Below are 23,129 nucleotides of genomic sequence, written 5' to 3' on the forward strand. Positions count from 1 at the left end.
AATCGCTATCGATGTCGCAGCGTGTAAAGCACCCTTAAGGGGATACATTTTGGACACTTTCTTAGTTTTCAAAAGCAGCACAATTTGTCAAGGCAGTGTGTTATAAAATAGGCTGCTGGTTACATAATTACATTGTTAATGCATTTAATCAAGTCGATCAAGTTCATCCAAGGGATTTGAAAAGACAGAGGAAAGGATACAGTAATATTTCCAACAAACTTCAACATCTTTAATATCTTAAGAGACTTTGAACTTTCTCAGAAGAATTAGGCTGCCATGGATATTATTATCATTATTATCATATTTATCTTCATCATCACAGTTTGTCTTCTAAAATGATTGATATGTCTATTACAGGGATTTTACTCTCTCAAAAATCTATAATCATAGGAGTTATTTGAATACATTTTATAAATAGCCTAAAAGAATAATATAATTACATTATACCATTTATATTATTCCCACTGTGTCGTGTTGCTCTGGGAAAACATCCCTTTAATTTACACTCCAGAGACATGTAACAGTATATAATGGCTTGTGAGTCATAGTTTTTACATTAAATAGTATGAAATGCCATAATCTTACCTGGAAAACGTCTTTGCAGTTAATGAAGAGATGATCAAAACTGCACTTAAAAAGACAAATAGATGGTAAGTTGGTGAAATTAAGCAGACTCCAAAGAAAACACACATTCCGGAAAATTGTCTATTTTGGTAGAAAAATAATCCAGAAATCTTTACATTTTATGTTCTCTTCTAAAATGTTATTTATTGCTGTAGGTATTGTTAGCCAATGACAATGGTAAATATTTCTAATACTTTTTTTTTCTAGTTTTAGAAATTCATTTTATTACACATTTTATATCTTGGCCAGAAAATAGAGATCTTATCAAAAGCTTAGGATTAATGATGAGCGAGTTTCGAAATACTCGGATTCGCGATACTCGTAACGAGTACTGTCTAATACTCAAGAATTCATTCCGAATAGCATGTGTAATGCAAGTCAATGGGGAATACTCGCAATGTAACGAGTAACCCAAATGCCGTACTATCCGTGTGAGTAGCAAATAGTGCGGAATTCGGATTACTTGTTACATTGCGAGTTTTTCTCCATTGACTTACATTACACACGCTGTTCGGAATGAATATGTGAGTATTAGACAGTACTCGTTACGAGTATTGCGAATATGAGTATTTCGAAACTCGCTCATCATCTCATCATTACTTAGGATGCCTTATGTCATAGTTACCTAGTTGGTGTGGTTAAAAATTGATAGATGTTCATCAAGTTCAACCGAGGAAAGGGAAATGATAAAGGGAATGAGATATATGTACAACCCTAGGCATTATCGAGTTTTAAGTTTTCCCTCCTAAACCAAATTGATGATCCAACAAATTCCAAAAAGAACATAACACACCATTATATATAAATTTGTTATTTAAAAAAAAAAACTAAGCCCTTTCTGAAACCATCAACAGTTACCAACTCTTGAGGTGGACTATTCCGCAGATTAATTTTCATATGCTAAAGAAGTCTTGCCTCCTCTGGAGACTTAACTTGTGTTTTCCTAGACAATTAGATTACCCCATTGTTTTTTGAGGGGTTTTACATGAACGAACTTTTGATCATACTTTTTATATGGGCCATTTATGTACTTGTAAAAGGTAACCATGTTCCTCCTTAGTAGTCACATCTCAAAACTAAGTAAATTTTTATAATTTTTCCTTATAACCACCGTCATGCCTCTTATTTTTGTGTTTCATCTTTGCACCTTTTCGAGCTTCATGGCATCATTTATATGAACCATTGAGAACAAAACTGAATGTTGTAGATGAGGTCTGGTTTGTAAAGTGGTACTTTTACATCCCTGTTCTCCTTGTTCATACCTCTTTTAATAGTTGACAATATCCTGTTGGATTTCGAAGTCATTGATTTTCCTTCTCCGCTTCAAGTTTGTAAAATGCCTGTCAGAAAAAGGAAAGTGCATGTCACTTCTTTTTTTGCAGTTCTTTATGGAATCAGTTAGAAGCTAGACACTTTCCAATGAAAAGACTGGAAAAAAAATCTTCAGGAAAGAAAAACTCTTGAAAAATGCTTAATAAATAATTCAAAACTGCTTTTGCTACAGGATGGGCAGATTACTACAGGATGGGGAGAAGGATGGGCACATTTGTAAAACGAGAGATGAATGGACACAAGGATGGGGCATATTACTACAGGATGGCCACAGTACTACAGGATGCGGAGAAGGATGAGACACATTTGTAAAAGGGGACAAGGATGGGCAAAAGGATGGGCACATTACTACAGGCTGGTCACATTACTACAGGATGGGCACATTACTACAGAATGGGGATCAGGATGGGAACATTACTTCAAGAAGGGGCACAGGATGGGGGACATTACTAAACGATATTGGCCAAAATTACTATATGGTGCTAATTGTAAAATTATATTACTTACAAGAAAGAGATAAAATGTAAACTAAAAACTAAATAAAGCACAACATTTTTTACCATCAAGTGTTGTTTTATATATATATATATATATATATATATATATATATATATATATACATATGTACGTTTGTTATAATAAATTAGCAAAAACATGTTCAAAAACAGTGATCCACAGGTGCACAGAAAATAAATGTGGGATCAATAAAAATGTCGCTTTGTCCTGCAAATAATGCGGCCCCCCAAATTATTTTTTTCTATGTGTGTCCCATACACCCAGCCAAATTTGAGACCCCTGGTCTAGTAGCTGGAGGAGATTTCACCAACGAGATCCTTACCAATAACAAATACTGACATGTTTCAATGCTATATTAACCATTTACATGAATTATCTAAATCTTAATTTTAGTTTTTCCTCTAAAACAAAAAATAGAGGATGTTTTTAAACATATACCAATGAAATGATAACATTTCAATCTTTTCATTACATTGTAAATAGAAAAGAAGGCGGAAATAAAAAAGTAGATTCTAAACCAAAGAAGCAAAATTGTCATTGATATTTGGTTTTGTTCTATAAAAAAAACTAATGTAGGATATTATATAAAATTAGATTTAATATTTGAAATCTAATGTCTGAAAAAAAGCTAATTTGATGAGTTTTTCCAGTATTATTCTATCTAAACACAGGAATGGACTTGGTTAATTACACCTCCATTTCCGAATTTGTCTTACTTGGCTTGACTGATCTATCAGAGCTCCAAGTGATTTTCTTCATATTTTTCTTAATGTTTTACATAACCACCTTCATTGGAAACTTCTCCATTATGGTAGTCACTGTTATAGATACCAGTCTCCATACTCCTATGTATTACTTTTTATGGAATTTGTCCTTTATAGATATCTGCTTTTCTTCGGTGGCTGTTCCCAAGATGCTAAGAGACTTTTTGGCCTTGGAAAAGACCATCTCTTTTTTTGGCTGTATTTGCCAGATTTATTTTTTCCATTTGTTGGGTAGCATCGAAGTGATGCTTTTAACAATAATGTCATATGATCGATATGTTGCCATTGGTAATCCATTACGTTACTCTACAATCATGAATACTAGAGTTTGTCGGTGTTTGACATTCAGCGCATGGATTGGTGGACATTTTCATTCCCTGTTGCATACAGTGATGACAGCAAATCTACCATTTTGTCAATCAAATTTGGTAAACCATTTTTTTTGTGACATTAAACCGGTTCTTAAATTGGCGTGTACCGATACGTCTCTCAATCTGAAGCTTCTCACAAGAGTTACAGGGACATTGGCCACAACGACTTCATTACTAACTCTCCTCTCATATGTTTTTATCATTAAATTTCTGCTAAGGATACGAACATCGGAAGGCCGAAAGCGTGCATTCTCCACCTGTAGCGCCCATCTTACTGTTGTATTTATGCTATATGGGACAGCCATTTTTACATATTTACGACCATCAACGCAAGACTCTTTAGATCAAGACCGAGCAGTGGCTGTTTTGTTCACTGTTGTAACTCCGGCTTTAAATCCAATAATATATACGCTAAGGAACAAAGATATGAAGAAAGCCATGAAGAAAATAATTGTAAACAATTTATCTTTTTGACCGTAAAAAGGATATTTTTGTCATATTTTATTTTTAACTGGAAAAACTGAGTACTTACTGGAATTAGTTAAGAAAATCTAAAAGTAGGAACTTAGGGCGGCATCACATGCTACGATATATATCGGGCGATATGTCGTCGGGGTCACGGATTCCGTGACGCACATCCGGCATAGTTAGAGATATCGTAGCGTGTGACAGCTACGAACAACTGTGAACGAGCAAAAATACTCACCTTATCATTGCTCGTTGACACGTTGTTCATTTTCATAAAGTCGTTCTTCCTTCTGCGCGCCGGTTGTTCGTCGTTCCTGCAGCAGCACACATCGCTCTGTGTGACACCCCGGGAATGACAAACACAGCTTACCTGCATCCCGCCGGCAATGTGGAAGGAAGGAGGTGGGCGGGATGTTCGGCCCGCTCATCTCCGCCCCTCCACTTCTATTGGGCGGCCGCTGTGTGACGTCACTGTGACGCCGAACGTCCCTCCCCCTTCAGGAAGAGGATGTTCGCCGCCCACAGCGAGGTCGTTCGGGAAGTAAGTACGTGTGACGGGGGTAAACGACTGTGTGCGCTATGAGCAACAAATTGCCCACGACACACGACACACAAACGACGGGGCGGGTGCGATCACCCGATATACCGTCCCATGTGACGCCGCCCTTACATTTTTGTTTTTAAATATTTAATTTATTAAAAGTTAATAATACCTCTTGGGACCCAGTCAGAAGTCTCTTATACAGTCAAATCAGATTTCATACTTTGCACTGAGGAGGGGCAACTCACCGAAACATGTGTCTAAATATGGAGACTCCAGTTTGTCTTTTCTCCTAAGTCACATGGTAAGGTTCATTAAAGGGGATGATATTGACTTTTAGGATTGTTACTTCCAATAGGTGGCACTAGAGTTTGAGTCCTTATCCTCACTGGAAAGGCAATTTGTGTAAAGTCAATGAAACAAATAGAAAAAAAAACATTGCTATGCTTTAAATAATTTCACTCTTTACTGGATATTGCGAAAACAGAGTAAGGTGTGGAAGGTGATGCTAAAGGCAAGAGCTGAGCAAATATGCCACTCCCACTTGTCAATGTATTTAAATTTAGGGCTATGGATAGAAACTGAATCATTGCTCCAAATCTAAAAAACCTAGCTCATACATTGAACCATTATATAAAACTGGTAATATTTGAATGAATACATTAATTTTTCAAAAAAAATTCTGTTAATAACAGTGTACTGTATGCATATACCTTGTAAATACATTTGCATATATGTCATTTTACATTTATTCTGTCTTTATTGACTTTTTATCATCGTTAGTAAGTTTCATATTGTAAGTAAAAGCTAAATGGAAAGTATAAATGTATACGGTAATTTTCTGCATAGCTTTATTTCAAACAACAAACTGGATGGCATTTAGAAAGGAAGGAAAAGGTAAATGTAATCAAAAGATACATAAAAAGGAAATATCAAGGAGATATCAATTAGTCAGACGGCTGAAAGCTGCTAAAAAATCATTCTGAAAACTTAATAAAATAAAAATTAAAAAAATTGTGTGCACTTGCAATAAAAAAATACATAAGTTGTCTGGGACTTCAAAGATAATAGGAAATTCTAGATTAATAAAACGGGGACAAACCCATCTCAACATTGACTCATACTGACGGTGTCGCTGTCAGAGGTAACATCATCCTGCTGTGACTGAGAAGAGTGATGTGTCATATATACGTTCAATATCATGTATTCCATAATGGCCTTCACTTCCTTCCCACTTATATGCTTGAAGGTGGCAAAACAAGTTAATTGAGGCCTACGTTTGGTATAACAATTGCCTAGACAGCTGGTGCAAGTGGTTGTGTTGCTTCTGCTGCAGCTAACGATTCCCACATTATTAGCCATTCTAAATATATATATTTTTTTAACACTACCTCATCAATTGGCATTAGCAACTTTTCTTCTACGATACATTTTGTACAACACTTTAACGTTTGATAATTCTTTTAACCTCAATTACACGATTCTTGCCAAAAAGTATGTAACAAGAAAATGTAAAGATACTATCCGCTGTTGATTATAAGTATTCCCTTGGTGTTTAAATATCGCTTTCTTCCTTTAGATTGTGCTGGTGATATTTTTTAGATCCTTCAAGCCGAGGTTGCAAGCAGGTGGTTTGTGCTCCTCTGTGGTATCATTGCTGAAAAAACTTTTGCACTTCTGCCTGAGTCATCTAATGATAAGAAGATCATGTGTTTCCCCTTGTGTGTCCCCCTTGTGTCTTCTATAGTTGTTTAGTGGGGTTGACAAAGAGCTCATGTCTGTTCCCAATTTAGGGCCCAGAACTAAGGATATCTAGGGTTAAGTATCCGGGCTCGGTGCATAGGTGCAATGCCTCTAGTATCTAGGCTGGCGAGGGACCCCAGGGATCAGCAGTAGGTTCATTCATAGGTCACCATCTTCCCTTTCCCTAGACACAGGGTTTCCCTACCCTTTTGCGGTGCGCTTGGTGCTTCCCCATACCTTGCCTGATATAAAGGCAGTAAGGTTGCTCCAAAATGCGAAATGTCTCCCAAAATGTTTTTTTGTGTCAGATTTGCTTAAATTGGGTTGGCAGACTTAACAAAATTCAGTCTGAATTAAAAGTACCCTGAAAAGATTTTTTTTGCTTATTTGTCCCTCATCTGTTAAACCATGCCTCCACTAAGCAAATGGATAATTTCTCCTGGAATAAACAAGTTGGATGAGAGAATAACAGAGATGGGAGAATTCATAGATGTTCGGATTTGCAGTTTCCAGCCAGACTCTAAAAAAAGAAAAAAAAAAAGTCCGGTTCTGGGCCAGACTTGAACCTGAACTTCAGCCCAATCCCCAAACCTCATATAATTCTATAGGGACCTGAACTTGTCTGCTGTAAAATGGTGGTAGTTAGGGCAAAGGGGCTGAGAATAGAAAGCAAAATGGGGGTAAAACAGGACAACTATACTTAGAGTTTCTGCGTGGTTGCCAGACTCCTTCAGAGTATGCTCATTAAAGCTTATGAATATGCACTGTGACAGCATCTGTGATTCGTTGTAGTCAGACTGCCGGAATCTATGATTGGTTGCTCTCAAACTAGCTGCCTGGGTCCCAAAGTGGAGTGTAAAAATAAATAAATAGTTGGAAAAAAATTGAGTAGAGTCTCCCATATTTTGATACCCTAAATAAAGTATGAAGGAGATGAACTATGATACATTTATTATAATAATTTTTGATAATTTATTTTTTTATTGAATTTTATTAGATTTTATAGATATTCCATTTTTAATAATCCATTTCCACTATATAGAAATTATACTCACTTATATCTACATATGTTTATCATCAAAAATACATGTATACACATATGAAGATAGAGGTATATATGTAAGATTAAAATGAAAAAATTAATCTGTAAAGGTTTTCAACTCCAATCATAATTTATTTAGAATTCGATATATTTTAAAAATAAAAACATGAATTCTTAAAATACCATTCAGATATAAGCTCTAGCTATCAGGTGGTTTAAGAGTTAATGTTTTAATAATTTAATATGCGGCACACCCAGTAGGTTTTACCTATGGGGTTTTAATCTATATAAGAAGTTTTTAATGCTGCTCCTGTTATACCTGATGAAAGCAACTTTGATTGCTGAAACGCGTTGTGATAATAGGAGTCCAAACAATAAAAGTACATTATTTAAATTGCTGGCACATGGTTCATAAGCGCTATATCAGACCGAAAATACCTTTTCCTATATGTTCACTCCCTACAGTCAGGGCCAGAAATATTTGGACAGTGACACAAGTTTTGTTATTTTAGCTGTTTACAAAAACATGTTCAGAAATACAATTATATATATAATATGGGCTGAAAGTGCACACTCCCAGCTGCAATATGAGAGTTTTCACATCCAAATCGGAGAAAGGGTTTAGGAATCATAGCTCTGTAATGCATAGCCTCCTCTTTTTCAAGGGACCAAAAGTAATTGGACAAGGGACTCTAAGGGCTGCAATTAACTCTGAAGGCGTCTCCCTCGTTAACCTGTAATCAATGAAGTAGTTAAAAGGTCTGGGGTTGATTACAGGTGTGTGGTTTTGCATTTGGAAGCTGTTGCTGTGACCAGACAACATGCGGTCTAAGGAACTCTCAATTGAGGTGAAGCAGAACATCCTGAGGCTGAAAAAAAAGAAAAAATCCATCAGAGAGATAGCAGACATGCTTGGAGTAGCAAAATCAACAGTCGGGTACATTCTGAGAAAAAAGGAATTGACTGGTGAGCTTGGGAACTCAAAAAGGCCTGGGCGTCCACGGATGACAACAGTGGTGGATGATCGCCGCATACTTTCTTTGGTGAAGAAGAACCCGTTCACAACATCAACTGAAGTCCAGAACACTCTCAGTGAAGTAGGTGTATCTGTCTCTAAGTCAACAGTAAAGAGAAGACTCCATGAAAGTAAATACAAAGGGTTCACATCTAGATGCAAACCATTCATCAATTCCAAAAATAGACAGGCCAGAGTTAAATTTGCTGAAAAACACCTCATGAAGCCAGCTCAGTTCTGGAAAAGTATTCTATGGACAGATGAGACAAAGATCAACCTGTACCAGAATGATGGGAAGAAAAAAGTTTGGAGAAGAAAGGGAACGGCACATGATCCAAGGCACACCACATCCTCTGTAAAACATGGTGGAGGCAACGTGATGGCATGGGCATGCATGGCTTTCAATGGCACTGGGTCACTTGTGTTTATTGATGACATAACAGCAGACAAGAGTAGCCAGATGAATTCTGAAGTGTACCGGGATATACTTTCAGCCCAGATTCAGCCAAATGCCGCAAAGTTGATCGGACGGCGCTTCATAGTACAGATGGAGAATGACCCCAAGCATACAGCCAAAGCTACCCAGGAGTTCATGAGTGCAAAAAAGTGGAACCTTCTGCAATGGCCAAGTCAATCACCAGATCTTAACCCAATTGAGCATGCATTTCACTTGCTCAAATCCAGACTTAAGACGGAAAGACCCACAAACAAGCAAGACCTGAAGGCTGCGGCTGTAAAGGCCTGGCAAAGCATTAAGAAGGAGGAAACCCAGTGTTTGGTGATGTCCATGGGTTCCAGACTTAAGGCAGTGATTGCCTCCAAAGGATTCGCAACAAAATATTGAAAATAAAAATATTTTGTTTGGGTTTGGTTTATTTGTCCAATTACTTTTGACCTCCTAAAATGTGGAGTGTTTGTAAAGAAATGTGTACAATTCCTACAATTTCTATCAGATATTTTTGTTCAAACCTTCAAATTAAACGTTACAATCTGCACTTGAATTCTGTTGTAGCGGTTTCATTTCAAATCCAATGTGGTGGCATGCAGAGCCCAACTCACGAAAATTGTGTCACTGTCCAAATATTTCTGGACCTAACTGTATATGGGAATTCGGTAATAGCAGCTAAGGACCTGCCATTCTAATCTGAGAAACCAGCTGGAGGACGGAGGATCGCAAAGGAAACCTGAGATCCAAGATGCCGGTGGATACCAGGAGCCCTAAGCGATACCAGACCTGGACACAGCAAGCACGATCACAGCAATTGGAGCAGAGGAGGAATCCCTGCAATTTCACACACCACTGGGGTTGTGGCACAACCTGGAAAGGTGAGCAGATAATATTCTAATACAGTTCCTACAAGTAGTCTTCAACCCCCTGCAGATTTAGCAGGTTTGATAAGATGCAAATAAGTTAGAGCCTGCAAAGTTCAAACAAGAGCAGGATTTAGTAACAGATGCATAAATCTTACAAACCAACAAGTTATGTTGCTCTGTTAAATTTTAATAAATTTTCAACATAAAAGTGTGGGTCAATTATTATTCAACCCCTAGGTTTAATATTTTGTGGAATAACCCTTGTTTGCAATTACAGCTAATAATCGTCTTTTATAAGACCTGATCAGGCCGGCACAGGTCTCTGGAGTTATCTTGGCCCACTCCTCCATGCAGATCTTCTCCAAGTTATCTAGGTTTTTTGGGTGTCTCATGTGGACTTTAATCTTGAGGTCCTTCCACAAGTTTTCAATTGGGTTAAGGTCAGGAGACTGACTAGGCCACTGCAACACCTTGATTTTTTCCCTCTTGAACCAGGCCTTGGTTTTCTTGGCTTTTTGGCTGTGTGCTTTGGGTCGTTGTCTTGTTGAAAGATAAAATGGCGACCCGTCTTAAGATCCTTGATGGAGGAGCGAAGGTTCTTGGCCAAAATCTCCAGGTAGGCCGTGCTATCCATCTTCCCATGGATGCGGACCAGATGGCCAGGCCCCTTGGCTGAAAAACAGCCCCACAGCATGATGCTGCCACCACCATGCTTTACTGTAGGGATGGTATTCTTGGGGTCGTATGCAGTGCCATCCAGTCTCCAAACGTCACGTGTGTGGTTGGCACCAAAGATCACGATCTTGGTCTCATCAGACCAGAGAACCTTTAACCAGTCTGTCTCAGAGTCCTCCAAGTGATCATGAGCAAACTGTAGACGAGCCTTGATATGACGCTTTGAAAGTAAAGGTACCTTATGGCCTCGTCTGGAACGGAGACCATTGCGGTGGAGTACGTTACATATGGTATTGACAGAAACCAATGTCCCCACTGCCATGAGATCTTCCCGGAGCTCCTTCCTTGTTGTCCTTGGGTTAGCCTTGACTCTTCGGACAAGCCTGGCCTCGGCACGGGTGGAAACTTTCAAAGGCTGTCCAGGCCGTGGAAGGCTAACAGTAGTTCCATAAGCCTTCCACTTCCGGATGATGCTCCCAACAGTGGAGACAGGTAGGCCCAACTCCTTGGAAAGGGTTTTGTACCCCTTGCCAGCCTTGTGACCCTCCACGATCTTGTCTCTGATGGCCTTGGAATGCTCCTTTGTCTTTCCCATGTTGACCAAGTATGAGTGCTGTTCACAAGTTTGGGGAGGGTCTTAATTAGTCAGAAAAGGCTGGAAAAAGAGATAATTAATCCAAACATGTGAAGCTCATTGTTCTTTGTGCCTGAAATACTTCTTAATACTTTAGGGGAACCAAACAGAATTCTGGTGGATTGAGGGGTTGAATAATAAATGACCCTCTGAATAAACTTTTTACAATTTAAAAAAAAAAAAAATAAGAAATAACATTCTTTTTTGCTGCAGTGCATTTCACACTTCCAGGCTGATCTACAGTCCAAATGTCACAATGCCAAGTTAAGTCCGAATGTGTAAACCTGCTATATCTGCAGGGGGTTGAATACTACTTGTAGGCACTGTATACCCAGAATTATTTCCACGGGTGCCTCTCATATGGCGCCTGTATTGTATTTTCTATTGCATATTTTGATACCCAGCATAGATAAAGCAGACAGCTACAAGCTGCAACCCCTAATGTGTGTTATCTTGCTTGTCTATCAAAATATGAGGGACCCCATGTGGCTTTTGTTTTATTTAAATAAATAATTTAAAAAACGGCATGTGGTCCCCCACAATTTTGATACCATGCCAAGATAAAGTAGACAGCTGAGGTTTGCTATTCTCAAGCTAAAGATGCCCATTAGATGCACCAATCCTGGTGCTTTACCCGGCTTATCCCGATTGCCCTGGAACGGTGGAGATCGGAGTACAGCCAGGGGTTAATAAGAGCTGTAATTTGCCAGAAAATCACTGCTATCATCAAGCTCAAGGCTAGTAGTGGGTAGGGGTCTATGAGACCCCTCATTACTAATTGTGGAAGTATCACAAAACCCAGCAAAAAAATTATTTAAAAAATAGAAACACCCACTTTATACAGTTTATTAACTGCCAAAACACCCCTGCAGGTTTGATGTAATTGACACCACGTGGTCCCATGACGATCCCGGCTTTGCTACATCTACATCCGCATCTATTAGCAGAAAAATGCATCAAAAAATGCAATGCAGTTTTGACCCATATTTCTGCCAGGGAAAACAGGTTTTGTGCAGAAATTTGTTCCAGTCAGCCTGTCGAAAAATGTCTGCACCAAATCTGCTTCTCCTGGCAGAAAAACACTTTAAAACCACATTACGTTTTTTTGCTGCATTTTTCGGCCCAGGAGATGCAGATTTAATGCAGATTTTTGCAACAAATACCTGCACCAAATTTGCATCTTTTGGAAGAAAAACACATCAAAACCATGTCGCATTTTTGGTCTGTTTGTCTGCCACAAGATACAGATTTTTTGCAACCAAATAGTCATTGTGCACACATAGCCTAAGCCGGTAATTCAGCATTGAGTTAATTGAGTTAATCTGAAGTGAGTTCACTGAGTTCATTGAGTTCACCTGGGGTCACAGCTGGAGTATCGTGAGAACCGACATCCGTGACCTTAGGTGAACTCACTGATGTCACTGCTTTTACAGCTGTGGCCCAGTCAGTTTGTCACTTGACATTGCAATGTACAGTCACATTTTCTAAGGCAACTGCGCACTGCAACCTCAGATGTTGCAGAGCCCAGGGATTGTTGTTTAACATTATGTCTGTGTATTAGGTGTTGTGGGGTTTAAAAAATTGGAGAAAGAGGGTGTATTTATTTAATGGATTTTTCTCTGTTTTGTGTGAATTTCTTTTTACTTACACAATTACTAATGGGGGATCTCATAGACCCATAATCATTACTAACCTCGGGCTCGATGTCAACTGTGATTTTTTGACAAATCACAGCTGTCATTAATCCTTTATATTCCTCGATTGCCACCACTCAAGGGCATGAGCTGGGTGAAGTGCTAGGATTGGTGCATCTAATAAATGTACCAATTCTGGGGTGGCTGCAGGCTGCTATTTTAAGGCTGGGGAGGGCTCAATAACCAAGGGCCTGCCAAGACTGAGAATACCAGTCCCCAGCTGTCTGCTTTATCATGACTGGGTATAAAAGTTTGAACTCTGTCTGGTCTCTGTTTTGGCAGTTTCCTATCATTTTAGGTGTCTTTTTATTGCACAAATGTTAAGAACCACAGCTCTGTGCACGCCTAAAAGATGGACACCAATGTAACAGAAGCAAAACAGAGTCCAAAGTGTCTTCATCTGCCTAATTAGAGTAAGTGGTTCCATTGAGGGATTTGTCTGATTCTTATTTTTTGGGGAACTCAATAAAGGTGGAACTATTTCTGCTCTGCTGTAGGAATGACACAAATCGAAAAATACTGGAGTATAGGTGGCTTTATTCTATGCCTTTCGAAATGTGTCCTCACATCTTCATCAGGAAAATCCACTTCATTTATCCTGGTGAAGAAGTGAGGACACACTTAGAAAGGCATAGAATAAAAGCCACCTATACTCCAGTATTTTTGGATTTGTGTCATTCTTACACCAGCGCAGAAATAGTTCCACCTTTATTCAGTTTGTGATCTATACAGGCTTTTGTGCTCATGGACTCTGCAGCAGCTGATTACTTGCTTTGATACTGGTTGTGTGTCACACAACTACACAAGGTGAGCACTATTCCTTTTCACCTTTCATATCTTTATTGGCTAAGAACCTATTGCGCTTTCTATCCATAGCCTTCAATGGAAAACCCTATATATTATTTGCATTTCTGCAGCATAAATTGACATGCTGTGGCTTGGAAAGCCATGCCACATGTCAATTTATGCTGCGGAGAAAAGAAGCACAGAGGACATAAGATTTCTATAAATCCCATCTACTGTGCTTGTACTATAAAATGCAGCATTTTAGACTCAGTGAAAAAACGTTTCTTCCAAAACACTGCAAACCCTGATCATGTGCACACACCCTTATAAGCAAACTGACAACTTGCTTGCAAAAGTGCAGTTACACACACAAAAATAAAAAAGCTGTATAGCCAAAATGCTAACTTGCTTGCAGAGATATAGCTACTCTCATGAATGACAGCAGGATAGCGTAGATAAACTTTTTAACATAACATAACTTGCCACAGCTGAGCTGAGAGGGCAATAGCTCTCTGACCTCACTTTGAACACTCTTGCACCCGTCCAATCTATCCTAAACTCTGCAGCCTGATTAATCCACCTCTTGCCACACTATTCCATGGCCTCGCCACTCTGTCAACCCCTTCACTGGCTTCCCATTGCCTAATGACTCAATTTAAAACACTAACCATGACATACAAAGCCCTCTACAACCGGTCTCTTCCATACATCTGTGAACTAGTCTCCAGATACTTACCCGCACGTAAGCTTCGATCCTCACAAGATCTCCTTCTCTACTCCTCTCTTATCTCCTCTACCCCCAATTGCATACAACATTTCTCTTGCACCTCCCCAATACTCGAAAATGCTCTTTCCCACCATATCAGACTTTAAGATACCATGGAAAGCTTCAAAAGGAACGTAAAGACCCACCTCTTCCGACAAGCCTACAACTTAGAATAACCCTCCGACCAGTACACCACTCTGCAACCAGCTCTGTCCTCACCTACTGTACCCTCACCCATTCCCTGTAGACTGCAAGCCATCGTGGGCAGAGTCCTCTCTCCTCCGGTAGACTGTGAGCCTTCGCAGGCAGGGTCCTCTCTCCTGTACCAGTCTGTGCCTTGTATTGTTCATGATTATTGTACTTGATTTTATGTATACCCTCTTTCACTTGTAAAGCACCATGGAATAAATGGTGCTATAATAATAAATATTAATAATAATAGCACCAGAATTTTCTGGACTGAGCTTGGACACACTATCTAGCTGTTATATTGCAGATAGGCATTTCTTGAAGGATAATTAGACAGCTGTTTAGAGCAAAGTTAAGAGGAATATAAGACTAATTCTAGAAAAAGCATGTGATAGAGGGATACAATATTTCTTATACACTTGGATGGTATGTCAGCCTTAAAAGTCCTAAGTTGATTAAATCAGTGTTGATTTACAAGCTACCACATAAGCCCTGTGTGGACTAGCACAGAGTGAACTGGCCACAGTAGAAGGAATCAAAACTTTACAGTGGAGCTGGGACATGTGCGTAACCATAACATACTGCACTTATGCCGGGTGACTCAATTGTCAGGCATTCCATCAGGCCCAAGTTCAGCAGCTTCATTGCAGCACATGAAGCCAGCAATTAATATTGTGTATAAAGATGGCTGGCTGACTTCTCATTTCAATAGCCAAGTCAGACTAATGTATGTAAATGCATTGGTTATGAGAAAGATGGGGCTGGCTTTGCACTAGTTATATACTAAGGGTATGGTTCCACCTGCGCATAGCTTCCAATGCAAGAACATCAGAAGCGATATGCTAATGACCCTCTGCTGAGTGTAAGCTGAGGGTCATGCGACTGTGATTCGATCTTGAGATCAGATCACAGCTGTGGAGAAGAGGAAGGGAGCACTTTCTCCCCATCTCCTCCCCAGCCTGTCTTTGCATACATCGCACTGCTTTTTAGTATTGGTACGCACTCAATCAATAAAATGAAGAGGTGCCAGTGGAGAAGGATAATTCTCAATCAAAATAAGAGAGAATCCACTGCACTATAAACAATGACTTTGGAATGTCAAGAATTTATTGAGAATGTCACACAATTATGTCCAAGTAAAAATAACGTTTCAACCAATCCATGGTCTTAGTTATATATTCACGTATAAGTGAAATGTTTTGAGAGTTCAAATTAAGGACAAGTTGTGAAGGACCCAACTGTATTGAGTAAATGGACTCTGGATATGCAAGCGCCACCTGCGCCAATACTGAAGTTCGGATAACATGCGAGAGCAGTGTGATGTTTCACACGCACCCATAGACTTGTATAAATGTGTGTGAGCCAATACTCACTGCCAAATGCAGCATGCTGCGATTCATTCTGCATGCCACTATGGCATGAAAAATCAATCATAGATGGACACTGCCCCATAGTTTTGCACTAGAGAGCAATACGATGTTTTATCGGATTGCACTTGGCCATACAAATTGCAAGTCTACCAGTCTGTAGTGGCAAGTGCCATCTTTTTTGCACTCATGCTGGGGTAGTAGTGTGTGGGTCTCTGATGCTGGGGTGGTAGTGTGCGGGTCTCTGATGCTAATAAGCTGAATAAGCTTATCAAGAAGGCAAGCTCTGCTGTTGGCTGCAATCTTGACTCTTTTGAGGAAGTCGTGGAGAGAAGAACTCTGAAAAAGTGTATGGTGATTATGAAGAATAATGCACATCCATTATATGAGCTATTCATGAGACAGAAGAGCACCTTCAGTAACCGGCTCATCCTTCTGAGGTGTAAGAAGGAAAAATATAGGAAATCATTTGTGCCAACTGCTATGGGAATGTACAACAATAACATTAGTGTTAAATCATCAAGGTGAATGTTTCCTTCTTTATTTCTTCTACTTTTCAGTTTAACCGCTGACCTGATCTAATGTATAATGTTCTTCTGTCAACTCTACTGTCTTATCAATTAAGTAATTCATGTTATTATTTAAGTTGTGCTGCTGTGATACCAGAATTTCCCACTGGATCAATAAAGTGTATCTTATCGTATCGTAAGTGGAAATGATGCCTAACATAGTAAACTGTCTCTTCTGTTGAGCATAGGACCACAAGTGGAACTAACGCACTTCAACCAGATGTGATATCTGGGGATCATAATACATGTACAATGTTATTAAGTTATCTAACTTTTCAAATAAATTTATGTAGAATTTACTTTAGTTTTAGGTAATTGTGAACAAATCGGTAATATCTATAGAACGGTGGGTGGTAAACTCTTTAACACAAAAATTAAGCTCCATTTCGCTCATGAAAATTGTCTTTCAAAATTATTGACATGCCCACCAAAGACATTTTAGCATTTCAAAAACATATAATCATACTTGATTATTTCTCTACAACTATTGAATATATATTTTAAATGATCTAAAAAGAATCATTCTATTATATAATTTATTTTATTCCCGCTGTGTCCTGTTGCTCAACAAAAATGTCCTTTTAATCTACTCCCCTGAGACATTCAACGGTATTTAATGGCTTACGAGTTTTAGTTTCAACACTATACAGAATAAAATGCCACAATATTACCTGGCACATTTTCTTGAAGTAATATGGAAATGACAGAAACTACAAATAAAAACTAACAGGAGGCAAACAGGCGAAGGTAAGTAGGTTCTAATGAAAATACAAATTCAAGGAACATGAGCATTTCTGGTTGAAAATATTGTCCATAAAGCTTTAAGCTCTATTTTCTGGTCATTTAAAAATTATTTACTACTGTAGGACTTATTAGCCAGTGGATGATATCCGAATAAAGGCAAATATTTCTGATAATTTTCATTTGTTTTGCATTTTAAGCAGAAACTGAGATATTCTCGAAAGAGAAAGATACAACTGAAATTTTGCATGTTCTTGTGCCTTTCTTACTTCATTTTCATATAACACTGTGATTCAGGGCTACTCTGTTTCTTTAATGCTGAATATTATGAGTTACCCACAATTTTAGTATAGAACCATCGTACTAAATTGAGAGATATATGTGCCTTGATTCATCAAATTGTTTTGCCAGATTTCTGGCATGCCACTTATGGACTCGATTCCCTAAGACTGGGGTTTTGTATACCAGTCCTAATGATGGGCTTGAAGAAGTAGGATGTTGCTAATTCATTAGCAGACACACACCATTTAATGAAATTGGGTGCACTCAGATGGCTCTAAAACTCAGTTGACGATCTCATCGCAATCCTCAGACTGGCCAGTGGCTCTCCTGACAGCATGTATTTCTAGCAAAAACTGTGGAAAGAAAGCGCACATAGGGTTTTAACCGATAGATATAGGTGCAGGGAATAGGACAGGTACTCACCTGCTTCAGTTGTGACAGGCACAACTCCTTGTCAGCATGGAATAAATGAATACAAAAGTGGTCAGCTGCAGCCCCGATATTGCAACAGGATGGGGGATGATCAAAAGAAATCAAAAGAAATCGGGTTAAATGCTGCGCTAAAAACCACAATCCATAGATATATCGTGAATTCCTTTTCTTTATTTTCACAGGTCAACGCGTTTCAAAGGCATCTCCACCTTCTTCATCAGGACAAAAGTCAGAAAGGAACAGCAATGCAAAAGTCAGAAAGGAATGCTGTTCCTTTCTGACTTTTGTCCTGATGAAGAAGGTGGAGATGCCTTTGAAACGCGTTGACCTGTGAAAATAAAGAAAAGGAATTCATGATATATCTTTGGATTGTGGTTTTTAGCGCAGCATTTAACCCGATTTCTTTTGATCATCCCCCAGCATGTATTTCTAAGCAGTTCTCATGTTCACGTCAGATGATCAGATGGCCAGTCCAAGAATTGCAATGGGATCCTCGGTTTAGTTATATGGCCATCAGACTGGATTCATAAGCACATTTTATCAATGAAGTGAACCCTTGTGCACCTCACCAGAAATTTAACTCCCATCAGAAACTGGACATTTCTGGTATAAGTTAAGTGGTTTATCTTTCGAAGAATTTGTTGAGCCTTTGGTGGACCAAGTCGGCACTGGTGTGAAAACACCAAACGTTGCTGATTTTTAAGGCCTATAAATCTGATGAAAACATTTTGATTACTCAAGTCCTATGTTTTTATGTTAATTTTTATGTTGAGGCCACAAAACATCCTATCAAGCACAATTTAGGCTTGCTTTTGTGAATTATGGTTCCCAAATATAATATTAATAATCTAATGTCAATATCTGGTTTGATATCTAAATACAATTTTAAAAATGAATAATTTTTAAACTACATAATTTTAGCAACTTTACCCATAGTCAATGACAGATTTTGACAAGGTTGTGATACTTATATTGAAGTTTTAAAGTTTTAACTAAACTAAACTACTTGTAAGTGATATAAAATATACTACATTTCAGCAGATGGTAAAGCAGTATACTAAAATAAAGTTTCAATAATTAAAGTTTGATTTATGAAGTAAATTAGGTTTAAGACTTGCAGTCATACAATCATACTTGAAAGTTTGTGAACCCTTCAGAAATTTCCATATTTCCTCATAAATTTGTCCTAAAACAAAAAGGCATATTGTCACAGGTGTGTCATAAGTGACATACAGATTTGTGGTGTCCGGCAATAGAAGGTCACAGCTTTTGGCTGTACAAAATACACTCTGACTTTCTATTATTCCAGCTGTCAGTATTCAATGTACTAAGTATCTCCTCTACTGTGTTTTGATCTTTATCCCTTTAGGACCCAGAGAAGCCCTTCTTCCCTTCAGCTGCTGATTATCTGTATTTCGCCTTAGGTTTAACTACTCTCATTTTCCCTTGACTTGTGCTGGTGATATTCAGTTCCTGCACAAGCTTTTGATGCAAGCAGGTGGCTTGTATTCATCTGTAGGATTGTTGCTGCTCTTTGCTGAACTTCTTCCTGAGGCATAGAGATAAGTTGTTCATGCGCTTTCCCCATATGTGTGTGCTCCGTGTGTCTTAAGTGTTTAGTGGGGTTGATGAAGATCACATCCCTCCCATTCCCTATCCAGGGCCCAGTTCTAGGGTTATCCTAGGGTCAGGTATCCAGCTCAGCGCATAGGTGCGAAACCTATCTAGGGTTGTGAGTGACCCCAGGGGACAGTGGTACGGTTGGGCAAGGGTCACCATCTCTTCCTTCCTTAGATGCAAGGGTTCCCTTCCATTTCACTGTTAACTTGGTAGTTACCCGTACCTAGCATGACACAGATAAAGGGAACCTTGTCAAACAAATAAGACAAAATCATTAGACTTCATTAGATTATTTTTATTGCTCCAATAGCAAATTGTGTGAATGGCAAAAGGATGTGAACCTTTGCTTTCAGTATCAGTGTGATTCCCTTGTGCAGCAATAACTGCATCTACAAATTTCTGGTAATTGTTTAGTCCTGCACATTGTCTTGGAGGAATTTTAGCCCATCTTCAGTATAAAACCACTTAAATGTGGTTATCTTGGTAGCTTCAGGTTCTTCCACAAACTTTCTATAGTATTAAGGTCAAGACTCTGACTGGGCAATTCCAAAACTTAATCTTACTCTTCATTAACCTATCTTTGGTAGAAAAACGTATGGGCTTTGGGTTATTGTCTTGCTGCATGACATTTGTTCTCTTGAGATTCAGCTCATTGAAAGCTGTCCTGATATTTTCCTTTACAATTTGCTTCTAAAAGTCAGAATTCATTGTTCCATCAATGATGGAAAGCTATTCTGTACCATGTACAACAAAACAGACTTAAACCATGATACCACCACCACCGTGTTTCACAGGTGGGAGAATTTTCTGCTGTAGAGTAATTATTTTATTTCTTGAAACATAATGATGCTTCTCATTTAACATAAAAGCTCTATTGTTTGTCTAATACATCCACAAATCATTGTTTCAATAGCTTTCTGGCTTGTACAGGTGATCTTTAGCAAACTGAAAATGATCAGCAATGTTCTTTTCAGACAGCAGTAGTTTTCTCCTTGCAAACCTGCTAAGTACACTATGTTTTTCCATGTCCTTCGAATTGTATACCCAAAAACCTTAACATTAGTTAATGTGAAAAAGGCCTTTAGTTGCTTAGATGTTACCTTGGGTACCTTTGTGACTTTGCAGACCTTTTGTGACCCTCTTGGGGAGGTTAATTATGGTCTTGAATTTTCTCTATTTGTACACGATCTGTCAGAATAGAGATTGGCAAAGTAGAAACTTTTTAGAGATGATTTGCAATATTTTCTAGCCTGATGAGGAACAACTCTTCTTCTAAGGTCCACATAAATCTCCTTTACTCGAATGATGATACACTTTTACAAATGTACTTTAAAATCAGACTTTGTTCTTTAAGTATAAAAGCAACTTGTTACGGGGGGCTGTCTGATAATAACCGAAAGGAGTATCAGACAGTCAGGGTCCACCGTGCAAAGACTTTGCTGCAGACTATGGCAGAGTGCAATACCTCTGTTAACTCACAGAAGGATATAATAAGAAAGTAAAGCAATTCCTCCCTTACTTGGAGGGTGTGTGGAATGATCTCTGTTAATAATCACAGAGACAAAGGCAATGTGTGCGAAATGGCACCTACCTAGGTCCGCTCTTCTAGTGGTGCAAAAGAGACGAACAGCAGCGTAAGCCGCACAAAGCTCCTACCTGCGTTCGCTCCACTAGTGTGCGAGGACACGAACCACTAGATATGGCACCTGCCTAGGTCCGCTCTTCTAGTGGTGCAAAAGAGACGAACAGCAGCGTAAGCCGCACAAAGCTCCTACCTCTGTTCGCTCCCCTAGTGTGCGAGGATACGAACAACTGCCAGACGCAGTATAAGGAACGTTACCCTAGCGACAACGTCAACCTACGAGTACAATCACAAGGCCCAGCCAGACCATGTGCCTCAGGCACCTGCCTATGTCCGCTCCCCTAAGAGGTAAGGATACGGACAGCAGCCGAAGCTGTAAGGTATAAGAACGCTACCCTGCCGGTAGCGCTCACCTAGCATAGACAGAGGAATGCCTAGAGGAACGCGCACAGAGCGTCTACTCATATGCATGAACCAAGAGGACTGAGCACCATGCGGCGTGTGTCAGGGTCTTATATAGACTCTGTGCCTCATCCAAGATGGAGGACACCAGAGCCAATCCGCTTCCAGAACGACAGGAGTGACGTCATGCTGGCCTATCACCGAGCAAGACGTCACAAGCACATGACCAGCGACCAATCGGCATAGAAGGTGTCAGAGACATGTGACCTCGTGTCAGCGATGATGTCACCTGCACATGTGCAATGGCTCCAAGATTGGACTTAGTCTCCGGCGCTCGCACATGTGCAGTAGCAAGAAATCTGGACTTAGTCTCCAGCGCTCGCACATGTGCAGTAGCAAGAAATCTGGACTTAGTCTCCAGCGCTCGCACATGTGCAGTTGCAAGAAATCTGGACATAGTCTCCAGTGCTCGCAGCAACCGTAACAGTACCTCCCCCTCAAGGGCCCCCCTCCCGGCGACGCAGATAATCGGCAACTAAGTCGGGAGCATGGACAGCCTCCTCAGGCTCCCAAGAGCGATGTTCCGGGCCATAGCCCTCCCAATCTATCAAGAAGAACCTGCGCCCTCTAACCATCTTAGAACCAACTATGGCTCGTACCTCATAGCTAGAGCGAGAGGAATCAGAGGCAGGAGAGTGCACTTCACGAGCGTGAGGTAAAATAGCCGGCTTTAGCAGTGAGACATGGAATTTGTCATGAATCCTAAGATGGACAGGTAACTTCAATTGATAGACTACAGGACTTACCTGTCGAAGAACCTCATAAGGACCCAGGAAGCGAGGAGCAAATTTGACAGAGCTCACTCTAAGTCTCATGTGTTTTGCAGAGAGCCACACAAAGTCCCCTGGAGAAAAGACAGGAGCCGGGCGACGAAACCGATCGGACACCGTCTTCATACGGTCCTTAGCTGCTTGGATCGACTCTTGAGTCCGATCCCAAACCTCTCTGGCATTAGTTGCCCAGTCGGCCACAAGAGGAGGAGGTGCAGCAGCGGGAAACGGTACCGGTACCCTAGGGTGTTGCCCATTATTGAGTACGAACGGTGTCTGCCCAGTGGCCTCAGCCAGCGAATTGTTAAGGGCAAATTCTGCCCAGGGTAGGAGGGAGGACCAGTTATCGTGGTTCTCAGCAACAAAGTGTCGAAGGTATATAATCATAGATTGATTGGTACGTTCAACCAAACCATTAGTCTCCGGATGGTATGCCGAAGAGAGATTCAACTCAATTTGCAGAAGGCTACAAAGATCTCGCCAGAAACGGGAAGTAAATTGCGGGCCTCTATCACAAATGATACGATCTGGCATCCCGTGAAGCCTAAAGACATGCTTGAGGAATAGTTTGGCTAGTACCCTGGAAGATGGGATTCTCGATAACGGTACGAGATGAACCATCCGGGAGAAATGGTCCGTAATGACCCACACAAATCTATGTCCCTGTGAACATGGAAGATCACCCACAAAGTCCATGCCTACCACCTCCCATGGTCTATCTGGCACTGGTAAAGGATGCAAGAGCCCAGCCGGTCTCTGCCGTAATGGACGGTTGCGAGCACACGAGTAGCAGGAACCGACATATCTCTTGACGTGGCTGGCTAAGTGTG

General features: G+C 39.9%; 1 protein-coding gene and 1 long non-coding RNA gene across 2 annotated transcripts in view; one reads left to right on the forward strand and one right to left on the reverse strand.

Moving 5' to 3' along the window:
- Nucleotides 1-583: 583 nt before the first annotated feature.
- The window catches only part of LOC142257874 (uncharacterized), a 48,333-nt gene continuing 25,787 nt past the window's right edge, over nt 584-23,129 (reverse strand). Inside the window, exons 2-3 of the long non-coding RNA XR_012727670.1 lie at nt 1,887-1,964; nt 584-625 (exon numbers count right to left, since the gene is read on the reverse strand). This is a non-coding gene — a long non-coding RNA (uncharacterized LOC142257874). The remainder of the gene's footprint in view (nt 626-1,886; nt 1,965-23,129) is intronic.
- Nucleotides 3,146-4,081, forward strand: LOC142258109 (olfactory receptor 12D1-like). Its single transcript, XM_075330575.1, has one exon. It carries the CDS (start codon nt 3,146-3,148, stop codon nt 4,079-4,081), a length of 936 nt encoding a protein of 311 aa, XP_075186690.1.

This window comes from Anomaloglossus baeobatrachus, chromosome 12 (assembly GCF_048569485.1).
Source record: "Anomaloglossus baeobatrachus isolate aAnoBae1 chromosome 12, aAnoBae1.hap1, whole genome shotgun sequence".
Classification (NCBI taxonomy): Eukaryota; Metazoa; Chordata; class Amphibia; order Anura; family Aromobatidae; genus Anomaloglossus; species Anomaloglossus baeobatrachus.

What these genes read in the sequence shown, in the direction of transcription:
- LOC142258109 (XM_075330575.1), top strand. Translation starts at nt 3,146, where the DNA reads ATGGACTTGGTTAATTACACCTCCATTTCCGAATTTGTCTTACTTGGC.